The 13,074-nt window shown below is 42.1% G+C and overlaps 3 protein-coding genes across 5 annotated transcripts in view; 1 reads left to right on the top strand and 2 right to left on the bottom strand.

Annotated features, from left to right (window-relative positions):
- Positions 1 to 4,762, bottom strand: part of LOC122827416 (collagen alpha-1(XXVIII) chain-like) — a 39,540-nt gene extending 34,778 nt beyond the window's left edge. The window contains exons 1-2 of one of the 3 annotated variants that reach the window (XM_044110341.1): positions 4,692 to 4,762; positions 3,985 to 4,142 (exon numbers count right to left, since the gene is read on the bottom strand). The gene's annotated coding sequence lies outside the window, so the exon portion shown is untranslated. Of the gene's footprint in view, positions 1 to 3,934; positions 3,954 to 3,984; positions 4,143 to 4,305; positions 4,389 to 4,691 lie in introns of those variants that run through there. The other 2 variants (XM_044110340.1, XM_044110342.1) reach the window with 2 other exon arrangements.
- Positions 4,763 to 4,786: 24 nt separating this feature from the next.
- atp5f1b (ATP synthase F1 subunit beta) lies at positions 4,787 to 8,575 on the top strand. Its single transcript, XM_044110343.1, has 10 exons — positions 4,787 to 4,995; positions 5,668 to 5,844; positions 5,920 to 6,094; positions 6,177 to 6,298; positions 6,791 to 6,975; positions 7,070 to 7,228; positions 7,308 to 7,430; positions 7,574 to 7,786; positions 7,866 to 8,067; positions 8,143 to 8,575. Exons 1-10 carry the CDS (start codon positions 4,893 to 4,895, stop codon positions 8,238 to 8,240), a joined length of 1,557 nt encoding a protein of 518 aa, XP_043966278.1. The 5' UTR covers positions 4,787 to 4,892; the 3' UTR covers positions 8,241 to 8,575.
- A 486-nt stretch (positions 8,576 to 9,061) lies between these two features.
- LOC122827420 (retinol dehydrogenase 7-like) lies at positions 9,062 to 12,851 on the bottom strand. Its single transcript, XM_044110355.1, has 5 exons — positions 12,739 to 12,851; positions 10,395 to 10,709; positions 10,047 to 10,305; positions 9,798 to 9,961; positions 9,062 to 9,725 (listed from the first exon to the last, which is right to left on the bottom strand). The coding sequence occupies exons 2-5, from the start codon at positions 10,705 to 10,707 to the stop codon at positions 9,502 to 9,504; spliced, it is 960 nt and encodes a 319-aa protein (XP_043966290.1). The 5' UTR covers positions 10,708 to 10,709; positions 12,739 to 12,851; the 3' UTR covers positions 9,062 to 9,501.
- Positions 12,852 to 13,074: the final 223 nt, after the last annotated feature.

Genomic DNA, 13,074 nt, shown 5'->3' with positions numbered 1-13,074 from the left:
GCCGTCACTCAAGAATGCTCTCCTTAAACGATAGCCCTTAAATCTCGCTCTGCTCCTTTTCTGTCCACCGTTTAGGCAAAACATGGATTATTGGTTTGGCGCTATGCAGTGGGGAGAGATGGGAGGCTTGTTCGCTTTTCGGTGGCGTGTTTTGCGTGCCGGCGCGTTAAAGCTGTGCTGCTTTGTGAAGCGGATTTATAACCAATCCGTCATACCTCCAGGATACATACACCCTACAATTATGGGACTTTCAGAGTATGCAAATAAGAGAATGTGGTGGTTCTGAGAGTGTGAAGATGTAAACACAGAGTCATAACTGTAGTAAAGAGCAGCCCTCAGCCCCTTTCCCTGCTCTGCCTTTGTTTTTTCTAAACAGGTGTGGGCCATAAAGAAAACAAGAGCAAGCTTTTCTTCTATAAAACCGAGGAAGCAACCACTTATCTCTTTGATATTCCATAAGCCTCCTGGGTATCTTTGTCCCTTAGCCCAACTACTGTTATTACAACATAATGCACATGCTTTAAGTCTATAGTTATGGCACCAAAAGCAGCCCGCATCTGTGGCTCTTCACTATCACTGAATGCTTTTCAATTATTTATATCAGTTTAAATAGCATATCCTAATACATTAAGTTAAAGACAAGAAAAACATAATGTCGATTTTTTTTTGTTTAATCTTCCTTTTGAGCGCTGTCAGTGCTAGCTATAGCAAGTTTTAAGGCAGAGCATCAAATCTGTGCCTCTGAAAAATACCACTCAAAATACACAAAACAAGCATAATTCAGTTTTTCATTTGATCTTCCCTTTGAGCGCTAATGATAGCGTTGCTAATTTGTCGCTAGCTTTAACAAATTGTGAGGCTGAGTATCAAATCTCTACCTTCAAAAATACAACTTAAAATACACAAAACAAGCATAATTCAGATTTTTGTTCAATCTTCCATTTGAGCGCTAATGTTAGCATTGCTAACTTGTCGCTAGCTTTTGCAAGTTTTCAGCTCAACATAAACAGAACGTATACTATTGTGTATTACTTGTAAATGTAAATATTTCGACTTCTTGAAAATTGAAAAAAGATTGACGACAGCCTTTCTAACAAATGCCGTAACAAAATATTACAATTTAAATCCACAGTTTGGTCTGCATTTTTGAGAAAAAAAATTTGCTTTTGTTATAAAAATGCGCTGTTTTGCACCCGTGAAATGCTAACGCTAAGCTATACCTCCGCATCTACGCTCTCAAACATTTTTAAATCGTTAACATCACGACAAACGTGTAGCATGAACATATTTTTAAATATAGAAAACTAGTTTGAAATGTCCCAGACCAGCAGAAAACGTCTCGGTTCTTTAGACCTCTTAATGACACGCATTCCTTGGGATGGTGGTTATTTTTATTCTCCCTCGGAAGATAAACGCTGCAAAAGATTGACAGCTTAAACCCCTAAATTACCGTTTTAACGAGAAGCTTCGCCCTCTATAGAGGCGGATAGACCTCACTGAAGGTAACATGTACAGACCTTAGTTTGTTCACCTGATGCAAAGGGATGCAGAGAAAACACCCAAACACAACACTTCTTAGGCGAATTCCTGCTGTCAAAAAAGATATAACGGCACCGGCTAATGATCAAGATTTGTTTACTTCAGAGCTGCAAAGTAAAAAAAAAAAAAAAAGGCAATTAAGCACCAATTTGAAAGAGTAGATTAGGTTAATGTGCTTAAAATTGCTCAATTTCTCCTAATTATCTTTAAACTTCCAGTCAAAGCAGTTTCTAAATGATTATATTGAAGTCTCAATGGAGACTTCAATAAAAAAAAAAAAAGGGGGACTATACACATTTAGGTGTGATCTGATCGTGAGTTATGAATGAAAGAATTTGGGGTTGACTCAAATATTTTAGTACGAGGTAAAAAAATAAATAAAAGCCAGTAGATTTCTAGAACAATACATTCACTCAATTTTCAACATCTCAAGCGCAGAAGTGTCAGGTTTTTTTTGTTTTTTTAGAACATTCCTGAGATTAACCTAAAATTGTCTGAGCTTCTTTCTGACAGAAATGTACTCCTCTTCTATTTTACTTATCTACAATTTCCCTGATACGCCATCGCTAAAAGCAGACATAATATAAGCCACTGCTAGTCAGTGGCTTATATTATGTGGATTTGTGCTCATATTCAGAGAACCTTCCATCAGAATCATTATGCATTTTAGCGTTTGGCCCATGTAGCATTGCTATGCGGCCTTGAGGCACGCTCCAGGCAGTGAGGAACACACCAGAAAGAACAGAACCGAAATATTAATATCCCTTCAGCATCCTCCCATTGTCCTACACCTAATGAGGTTTTGAATAAAATAATAGCCGAGAAGCACAAATCCGTCTGTTGAGGGTATTGTAACAAACCTGCTTCACAAGAGAAAAACAACACACTGAGGTTGCCTAAAGGTCATCTTTATGAAATCAAATCCATAAATGGCTGCATATGAGAGAGCACTAATGAATGATGTAGCAGATCAGTAACCGAGCTTCAAGGAAACATGTCCAGTCCTGTATCGCCAAGGTTCCTGCAGCATACATCCAAACCCATGCAGCTGCAGTCACAGAAACCTAACACTGTCTTTCTTTCCAGGCAGGAATCCAACCCGTTGACCTTAGCTTCATTATTTTGCTAGGCAACTTTTTCTTTTTTTTTTTTCTTCCCTCCTAATATTTAGGAGTTTACGCGGGTGTTGGCAGCCGCTGACGACCCCGGCGTGTGTCTGCAATAATCAAGAAACGCAAACCACACCAAAAAAAAAAAGCCTGGCAACGCAGTAATCTCAGTCATCAGTCATCAGACCTTCACTTTGAGGTCTCATTCAAATGCGGCATGTGCCGTTGTGTTTTTTGATTTGTGGGTTTTTTTTGCAGGCGAAGTCAGACGGGCGCTGGGGCTGTGTCTAAGCGTGCAGATGGTCTTATAGTCATCTGCTGTGTTGGGAAGCGATGCCAAAAGAGTGGCGAAATAAAAATGGCAACAATATCAGAAACACACTACTCAGCTCGGCTAACGAACCCCCCCAGTTTCAGAGATGTAACACAATTACTGCTCAAACTAGCAGGAAATTGACTTGGAAGAAGATCACAACAGTTTACGTATTAGCTAATTAATTATGGCTTCTTCAAAAATCTGTGTGCAGTCTGGAAGGAATCTGCAATTTCAAGCTCTCTAAAGGGGAACTCCATAAAGTTCTGACAGAAGAAAAAAAACAACCTGTCAGGGTATAGTATCCTTTGGTAAAGCAGCGCCCTCTAGCGTAATTTCAATTATCTTTCAGGCACATCTGTATGGCGCATTGGCACATCGAAAACTTTTTTTTTTTTTATCTTGTGCATGCCCATCCTCCTTTCTAATGTCGCCCTGGGCAATCGCCTAGAAAACCCACAACAACAGTCGCGGTTGATAGCTAATTTCCTCTAATAAACCTCCATGAAATAGAAGTCTTCTGACGTTTGCACTGGATTTTTAGAAGGACTGTCAGCACGCAACACTTTTCAGATTTCTACCACGTCTCCCACGTGACAATGATGAGACGTCCATATGACACAAAGGTAAACATACAGGCTGACGGAGGAAAGCGCTCATATATTATTATTATTGTTATGGTGTGTTCAGGGAGCCTCGTTTTGTTTTTTGTTTTTTAACAGTGCACCACTGGCTCCCTCTAGTGTTACTGAGCAGAAATTCTAGTCTCGCCTAGAAGCGACATTGTTCCAGAATATGAGACAAACGATGTTAATAACAACAACAATAAGGTGATTAAAATTAAGTCAATTTCTCCTTTCAGTCAGACATTATGTACATAACAATAACTCACTAGAACTACAAATGAAAATAGAGTCAAGCTTTTAACTTTGTGGGATGTTAAGCAAGTATCGTTTACGGGTAAACAGCAAACCTGTAAAATGGTGGTAGACGGCAGGAAAACAAAAACTACTTGGCACACACCATGACCCTGGTGAACCATGGTAGCGACAACATCATGGTATGTGGATGCTTTTCCTCTGGAAGGATAGGTAAGCTGGTGAACGCTGATGGTTTGCCGTAGTCCTCGTCACGGTAGATCCCTGGTTCGAACTCCGATCTCGGCACCCATGTTCTGTTTGCTGTCAGAAAAAAAGTTGATGGGAACAATGGAATTACAGACAAGCCGAATACTTAAAGAAAATTTGTAGGAAGCAACAAGGCTTCAGAACTGAACAACAATGATAAACGTATATACATGTTTGATAAAATGGCAACTTTTAGTCATGTTCTTCGTTCATAAACCTCTCCAAAATGCAGTCAAGCGCTCCACAGTCCAGCTAATGACCCGATTATTTGACTCAGGTGTGTTGAAGAGATACCTCTAAAGCCTGTAGGACACCCCTGGACTTGAGGATTCTTGGTCTAATCACACACAGCTCTATTAAATACATGATAAGACAACATAAATGTTAAGATGTGCAGGAGAGTATATTTAAGCTAAGTATAGCTGGGGCTAAGTATATTCTGTGCTGGGATACATCTTTCTAACAGAAATTTAGTGCAGCTTTACTGTTGAGAAGGAGAACACTCCCCTCCACAGCAAAACCTGACCTGTGGTACCTTGTTGGTAGTGGTAGTCAAAATTAGATGAACGACACATTTAAAAGAACATATTAAATATGTTTAACCTTTTGTTTTGGCAGTCACATTCACTGCCACACAGTCCAGCTTTGTGGAGGGCAGAATAAAGTCAGCTGGCTGCGTTTTGCTTCTACGCATGCCCAGTTTAACGGCTTCTAGCTTTCGCGCAAGCGCAGTCCGCCGGGGCGCTCAGCGATTTATAAAGCCCCGAGTTGCTCAGTCTCCTTCCACCTTCAGCCATTTTAACCATGTTAGGAGCTGTGGGACGCTGCTGCACCGGGGCTTTGCAGGCTCTCAAGCCTGGGGTCCACCCCCTGAAAGCCCTCGTTGGATCCCCGGCTGTTCTTTCGCGTGAGTCCCCTGCAGGCTGGGCGTTTTCCGAGAGGAAACCTGGCGTTAAAATGTTGCTGATCTGAGAGAGCAGCGCTAACGTTAGCCGGGGCTAGCGACACGCTGGCTAGCCTGCCGGTGACGTAGTAGGCCTCTGTGATAAAATGTCAGATTTTACTTTAGTTTAACCTACTCGGAAACATAACATCCATATATAATGACTTGCATGCTTATATTGAATAATAGGTTGCATTGGAAAACAAGTGGACTGTGCAGCTTGTAATGTTTATTAGCAATGACCTTTGTGAAATGACATGAGGCGCTGCTAGGTTAGCAGATTAGCAAGGTTATGCGTCCTCTGCAAAGAAAGACGCAGTTAGTTTGTCATAAACGATTAAAGAGGGCAAATTTGAAAGCTACACTTTTTAGAATATGTCCCGGTAAGTTTAGGAGCTGCAGAAAGTGTAAACTAGAGTGCACGTCATTCATTTGTCATTCAAAACACAACTTCCGATGGGTCTGTGTAGTATTTTCGTGTTTTCGCCACATGCAAGGTAACATTCAGTTTGTTTAAAACCTACAGAAAATGTTGATAAAGAATTCTCCGAGTAAATATTATGAAGAGGTTGCTCCTACGTGTGAATAGCAGTGTTATTCTATTCACGTAGGGCTCAATTATGTATCCATCCGCAGGCAGGGACTATGTCGCTCCTGCCGCCGCCGCCGCCAGCGTCGCCACAGGCCGTATTGTGGCCGTCATCGGCGCCGTCGTCGACGTCCAGTTCGACGAGGACCTCCCTCCCATCCTCAACGCCCTGGAGGTGTCTGGCCGCGACTCTAGGCTAGTGCTGGAGGTTGCTCAGCATCTTGGTGAGCCTTAAATCTTCAACTAACAAAGCTATCTCATGTTTGTAGAAGCTTGCTGAACCTACTTGCTGTTCACAGGTGAGAACACAGTGCGTACCATCGCTATGGATGGTACCGAGGGTCTGGTTCGTGGACAGAAGGTTCTGGACACTGGTGCCCCCATCAGAATCCCAGTGGGCCCCGAGACCCTGGGGAGGATTATGAATGTGATTGGCGAGCCCATCGATGAAAGGGGTCCAATCAGTACCAAACAGTGCGTCAAAGTAAAATATCTATAATTCTGTTCCATTCATACCTACGGATTAAAAGAGACTGTTTAACTCTTTCTCCCTCAGGACTGCACCTATCCATGCTGAGGCTCCTGAATTCACAGACATGAGTGTGGAGCAGGAGATTCTGGTGACTGGCATTAAGGTGGTGGACCTCTTGGCCCCTTATGCCAAGGGAGGGAAAATTGGTATGTATTAGCATTAAAGGAGTAGTTCAGTTTTTGAAGGGGGTGAGGGCAATAAAAAAAAAAAAAACTTACAACAGTTTCCATTTTGATGTGTTGATTCCAGTTTTTCTTGAATATCTATAAATGACAGAAAATACAATTTCCGGGGTCAGTGGAGCTTTCCAAAAGACGTTTTAGGCTAAAAGAAAAACAAAAACTTTGCCTAAAATGGTTTTGGGGCCATTTTCAAGCAATATGTCAACATTGGACCTGGAGGATGTTTTTAATAATCAAAGACTAAACAATAAATCAAATGGAAACAATATAATTCCCATTAAGCTTTGCTACATTTAGAACAGGCTTTTCATTTTAAAATGTTCACTTTTATATTCCAACAGCCACTTTTTAATCAGTTGAGAATGGAGAATGTTTTCACTGTTCCTAGATGGAAATCATGGTATTTCAGTGGAAAACTCCTCCGTAGCAACGCAGTGACACTGCTTGTGGTTTCAGGGCTGTTTGGTGGCGCCGGAGTAGGAAAGACTGTGTTGATCATGGAGCTGATCAACAACGTGGCCAAAGCCCACGGTGGTTACTCCGTGTTTGCTGGCGTGGGCGAGCGGACCCGTGAGGGAAACGACTTGTATCATGAGATGATCGAGTCCGGTGTCATCAACCTGAAGGACACTACCTCTAAGGTGGGACTCGAACTCCTCCTCAAAGTAGTAACGGTTCCATGATGCAGTAATGAGACGGGCTGGTTAAAGTCTGTTTTTTGTTTTTCCCCTGTAGGTGGCGCTGGTGTATGGACAGATGAACGAGCCCCCAGGTGCCCGCGCCAGAGTGGCGTTGACTGGTCTGACCGTGGCTGAGTATTTCCGTGACCAGGAGGGTCAGGACGTGCTCCTCTTCATCGACAACATCTTCCGCTTCACACAGGCCGGTTCTGAGGTGTGTACCAGTAACACGGCTAAGGAATCTTCACCAAGGGGAAGGTTTTTGCTAAAAGAAACACCTACCTCCCCCTCAGGTGTCTGCCCTGCTGGGTCGTATCCCCTCCGCTGTGGGTTACCAGCCCACTCTGGCCACTGACATGGGTACCATGCAGGAGAGAATCACCACCACCAAGAAGGGTTCGATCACATCTGTGCAGGTAAACATTTAGCAAAACATGATCTCAGTTCTACTTAATAAAATTAATTATGTTTGCTGCACAGAATTAAGCAACATCTACCTGTCTGGGTGGAATATAATGTGATCAAAGAAACTTGAAGCAAAACTTTGTTCTCTCTGTAGGCCATCTATGTGCCCGCTGACGACTTGACTGACCCTGCTCCAGCCACTACCTTCGCTCACTTGGACGCCACGACTGTACTGTCCCGTGCCATCGCCGAGTTGGGCATCTACCCTGCTGTGGATCCCCTGGACTCCACCTCCCGTATCATGGACCCCAACATCGTCGGAGCTGAACATTATGACATCGCCCGTGGTGTGCAGAAGATCCTTCAGGTTTGGGAAGCTGCATTGTTCTTGTCATTATGAAGACCTGTTGGATAGTCAACAAGCTAACTGGTTAGCCATCTTACAGGACTACAAGTCCCTTCAGGACATCATCGCCATCCTGGGTATGGATGAGTTGTCCGAGGAGGACAAACTGACTGTGGCCCGCGCCCGCAAGATCCAGCGTTTCCTGTCTCAGCCCTTCCAGGTGGCTGAGGTCTTCACAGGCCACTTGGGTAAACTGGTACCCCTGAAAGAAACCATCAAGGGCTTCAAGAGCATCCTTGGAGGCAAGTATTGTAAAAGTACATCTACATTTAAGCTGAAACGCACCCTTCATAACTTTATGCTTTTTGTTGTTCCAGGCGAGTATGATAACCTGCCCGAGCAGGCCTTCTACATGGTCGGTCCCATTGAGGAAGTGGTCCAGAAAGCTGAGAAGCTGGCTGAGGAGCACTCATAAACACCTGAACATTCTGAGCAGAGAGGGGGAGGGTCCTATGGTTAGGAGCACTTGGTTTGTAAAACACGTCAAAAATACAAATGTACCTGTCTTGTTGCCCTGAAGAAAGTTCTATTTAATGTTTCCAGTGAAAGATGGAATAAATCACTGTCTTTACACAAACAGACTTGTCAACTGCATATTTCATAAGCTTTAGCTGTAATAGAGGCCTGTTCCTTGAGAAATCTTATGAAATGTTTGTCCTCTACTGTGACCACAAGATGGCATACTTGAGCTGTAAAACTGAGTTGTGTTGCAGATTGTTACGTTTGGAAATAAAACGGACAAATTGGAAACTTTTTTTTTTTTTTTTTTTTGTCACTTCATGTGGTAAGGTAATGTGATTCAAAGTAGTTATGTTTATTTTAAGGGGGTGGTGGAAACGGTTACCAATATTTCAGCCTGGTAATGTAAAACCTATACAGATTAGACATTAGACATCTTGGACATTTGATTAGTGAAAAATTACCTTTCCAAGCTGACACCAGTTCTAAAGCATTTGATAAGACAACGGCAAGGATCTTAAAAAAAAAAAAAGGAAAGTAATTGTTTTTGGTATTTATGGAAAGAAATCTGAAGTCCTTTCCAAACAACTCTCATCCATAATTCTGTATGATTAAGCTGAAAATTGTGAATGTCCCAGAAAACTCAGACCATGCAATTTGTCAGGCTCTACAGACCGCAGCCAGAATGTTGAATGTTGGATCTTTCTGTAACTTAAAGGGCATAAATTAACTGCTAAACCTTTTTGAAAGGAAAAAAAATGAAATTGGAGCACAACATAGTTTTGCAAACTTGTATTTGAACACTACTTCCAAACAAATGTTTTGCCATAGAGGAAAAAATAAAAAATCCATCCCAACTTGTCGAGCACGGTGGTGGAGGGATGGTGATTGGGGCTTATATTGAGCCAAACACTGGATTATCTAAAGGTCGGCTTGATTTCTATGTGCACAAACTAGCCTAATTTTGTAACCAAATTGAAAGCAGGTTGGGGTTTTTATTGCTTTTCCTTAACCTTTAACACCTGACAATCATGATTGCAGAAAGTTTACTTTAAGCAACAGATAAGGTGGCCTTGACAGTGTCCTTGTGAGAGCAGCTCAACCTTGTCATTAGAGTGAACAATTCAAGACTAAACCGACTGCTAAAATCGAAATGTGCATTGTCAGCTAAGATGTACAGAGTGGTACATGCATGAAGTGGACGCATAGATGGAGGGTTACTGTAACTTCTTGGCAATGGGAATGGCATTCTTCAGGAAGAAGTAATCAACAAAACAGGTTGGCATGTATGACATTGGCAGCCAGAAAAACTTGGCGTCCCAGCCGGGGGAGTAACGTTTGCGCGGCCAGGTGGCGGAGACGGCGTGCTCCATGCAGCTGACCACCTTCATCAGATCGCCGTCACTCATTTGGGTAACTTTTTCTTTTATCATGTCTTTGGCTGGAACAAAAGATGAGTCCGTTGAAGTAAATAAAAGACGACAATTGACAAGAATGAAAGGTTGACGCTTACATTTTTGGACGTATTCCGCCCCGTAGTCATCTTTGACGTCCTGCGGCAGTCTGTCCCACAGCGTTTGGACGTTCCTGATGTGGAGTTCACTGTCTGTGACGCTGGTCTTGAAGAATCCCGGCTCAATACAGAGGACTTTGACACCAAAAGGAGCCATGTTGAACCTGAGGAAAGCATGTCATCTTTGTCAACACTTAACAGGCCCGTGTTGGCACAGTAGAACATTTATAGTGCAGGTTAATATTTCACCGGAGGCTGTCGTTGAACGCCTCGACGGCGAACTTTGAGACAGGGTATGGGCCCCCTGTGACACAGATCCTCCCAAACACACTTGCGACATTCACCACTCGGCCCCTGGCCTTCTTTATCAGAGGCAGGACGCTCAGTGTGGCTCCGATCACCCCGTTCAGGTTCACGTCCAGCATTGATTTGTAATCGTCAAGGGTATGCCAGTCGCAGGGGCCGGAGGGAACAGCAATGCCTGCGTTGTTTACCAAAGCCCAGAGACCTGCAAGGAACCCAAATACATACACAACCTTGAACAACCTGTTAAATTTCTTAATGAAATGCCCGTCTGTCCATTTGCAACCAACTCACCATGCACTCCAACTTTCTCCTTAATCATGGCTGCAACTTTAGCCAAGCTCTCCTTTGACGCAACATCCAGGTGTGTTGCGATCAGGTTGCTGGAGCAGGCCTTCTTCAGCTCCTCCTCTCCCTTCTCAGTGTAACACCCGGCAATCACTCGGAAGCCTATCTTGTCCAGATGGCGAGCCAGAAGGTTCCCAAAGCCGGTGTCGCAGCCCGTGATGTACACATACTTGTTGGCCTTGTCACCAACCCTGGGGAGCTCTCTGATCCAGCGGAACAGGTAGAAGAGCACGGCCAGGCCCAGAAGATACAGGAACATGTCTGTAATGTAAAAAGAAAGCTCTTATTCGTTACGGTACATTAACTAGAGGGAGGCAAGCTCATCTGTAAAGAAACACCAGGGAAAAATATTCTGGGTAAATGCCAAAGTCAACCAATCTGACCCTACCATGTCATGTGGTATTTGTTTGGTCATGTTACAGTGAGAAAGCACAGGATCATGGAATGTTTAGTTGAAGCACAGTAGCAATGTACGCACTGTGGTCATCTTTAAGAATGATGCAGGGAAATATACATATGAATAATATTATTAGAAATCAGTCGTTGGCTATAAAAGGAATATTGGATCTCGAAACTGGTCCACATTTACAGTCCTATTTTTTTCTGATAACATGAAAAGTGCAAAGATTTTGCAAAAGGACACAATCTTCCTAGATTCCCATGACTTTTAGAAGAAACGTCTAAAGCGTGATTCTGGTGCTGGGGCAAGAGTTTAAACAAAGTTTTCTTCCATAAGACCCCGCCCATGTGATTAAGTTCAAGAATATAAAAGAGCCAGGCTACTTTTATTTTTAACCCGTTTAAAAACAACTGGAATTTTTTGGAAATTCTCAGATTCCTTTTCTGGTATGCAAATGAGTTCAACAACAAGAAGGTTTACAACAAAAGCAAGCCGAAATGGAAGAAATCTATATAGGGGCCAACACAGAAGTCAGACACAAGTAAATACAGGTATTTCTCAGACAGATGCATATCTGTCCAGGCAGATATGCATCTGTCATTGAGTAGGAATGTTGGTCATGGTGGAATGGATTGGGTGGGTTTCTATAGCATTCAGGTTTTTTTTTATCTTGCCCTTAAAATGTGAAGTTTTTGTAGTACACTGAACCAGCAATGAAACTAATTTGGTTTCTCAAGAGCCCTCAAGACACTGTTTGGTATTCAACAGAGTCGGTAAGAGTGGGTTGTGATCTTACACCCATTTGTAGAGAAGAAGAAAAGAATTTTTATTGCAGATGTATTATCTCACACTAGGTTTTTTTTATATAAATACCCCTCCTCGCTTCCATAACATTTCATATGAATTATTTAAAGAGATGAATACCTAACAAGTCCTCTTTGTCTAAGCTGGCATGTAGATAATAGTAATAGATCTAACTTTTTTTGTGCCGCTTTTTCAGCTACAAAAGCTAATCACCAAAGCAACTCACTCACACATTGTTTTCTGTAATTGCCTTGGAGGTCTAATTAACATCTCCCAGTCTGCTCCACTGGTTGGTTGCTGTGTGACACAATTTCTGTCCTGTAGCTGACCACTTGAGTCCGCAGCCAGATTTTTATGACCACACTGTCTGCGATCACCAGCAGGTTGATAATATCTATTTTTATTATTTATCAATTATTATGTAAAATTTGCAGATTGTGTTACACTATGTCCTTATCAGTTTTATTTATTTATATTTACAAAACCATGGATCACTAACTGTTCCAATAACGTTCAAAATCTTATATGGTCAAGAAAATCTGATTAATTTTATTTGTTTCATTTGGCACGAATGTGCTTCCGTACATGGACGTCCTACGGGAGATTATAAACTCACTTCCCACCACACATTCTTCTGTCCTCATAGTTGAAACATTTTACGAGCTAATAAATGAAGTCACTCACTGAAAAAAAGTTACATTTATATCATTTCTTTCTGTTAAGGCCAGTAATTGTGGTCAAAAAGTCAAATAAGGCGTTGCTTTCACTATTTTTAACAACATTTTGGTAACGTGAAAAAAAAGTTGTTGCTGAAAGTTTGAAAGCCTCCCTGGAATGCAAAACGGAGTCACACACTAACCTTAAAAGAGGAAACATTCATGCAACCATATTTCGTAACATGACAAGAAGACATTCAGGGATCCAGAGAGCGCATTCTACTCTGATAAAGAGATTTAAAAAAAATTGCAGTAGAACAAATAAAATAAGACAATACATAGTCTGACATCTCACCTCCTCTCTGTTCTCATCACCTTGTCATTTTATAAATGTCCCTAATAGATCATGAAAATGCAGAAAAAGAACTACCTGCAGCAGAGCAATGTCCGAGGACCGTCTCCTGTTCGAGTGGACCCGACGAGACAAAGTCCGGAATCTAATCAGATGATGTCGAAATAGGAAACGACAATGGGCGCCCCCTGCTGACAAGAGAAGGAATTGTTTGTCCATATCCAGTTACGTTGGTCATCTTTGATTCTGTTTTTATTCATTTCTATATAGCTCCTACTAGTCTTCAGTCCTGATATTTTCATTCAGTAGCATGCAGTGTTTTCAATTTTACCCTAGCACAAATGAAATAGCATTTTTATATATTACATAAAATGCAATAAACTACAGAGCAATAGTTCCCAAGGAGAGGTTAGC

Source organism: Gambusia affinis, linkage group LG24, assembly GCF_019740435.1.
Source record: "Gambusia affinis linkage group LG24, SWU_Gaff_1.0, whole genome shotgun sequence".
Classification (NCBI taxonomy): Eukaryota; Metazoa; Chordata; class Actinopteri; order Cyprinodontiformes; family Poeciliidae; genus Gambusia; species Gambusia affinis.
The sequence above is the reverse complement of the archived record's forward strand: the minus strand, read 5'-3'. Positions and strand labels throughout refer to the sequence as shown.

What these genes read in the sequence shown, in the direction of transcription:
- atp5f1b (XM_044110343.1), top strand. Translation starts at nt 4,893, where the DNA reads ATGTTAGGAGCTGTGGGACGCTGCTGCACCGGGGCTTTGCAGGCTCTC. An exon ending in GTGTGCAGAAGATCCTTCAG is followed by an intron (nt 7,787 to 7,865) that starts GTTTGGGAAGCT and finishes GCCATCTTACAG; the next exon opens with GACTACAAGTCCCTTCAGGA. An exon ending in CTTCAAGAGCATCCTTGGAG is followed by an intron (nt 8,068 to 8,142) that starts GCAAGTATTGTA and finishes TTGTTGTTCCAG; the next exon opens with GCGAGTATGATAACCTGCCC.
- LOC122827420 (XM_044110355.1), bottom strand. Translation starts at nt 10,707, where the DNA reads ATGTTCCTGTATCTTCTGGGCCTGGCCGTGCTCTTCTACCTGTTCCGC. An exon ending in GGAGAAAGTTGGAGTGCATG is followed by an intron (nt 10,306 to 10,394) that starts GTGAGTTGGTTG and finishes GGTTCCTTGCAG; the next exon opens with GTCTCTGGGCTTTGGTAAAC. An exon ending in GCGTTCAACGACAGCCTCCG is followed by an intron (nt 9,962 to 10,046) that starts GTGAAATATTAA and finishes TGCTTTCCTCAG; the next exon opens with GTTCAACATGGCTCCTTTTG.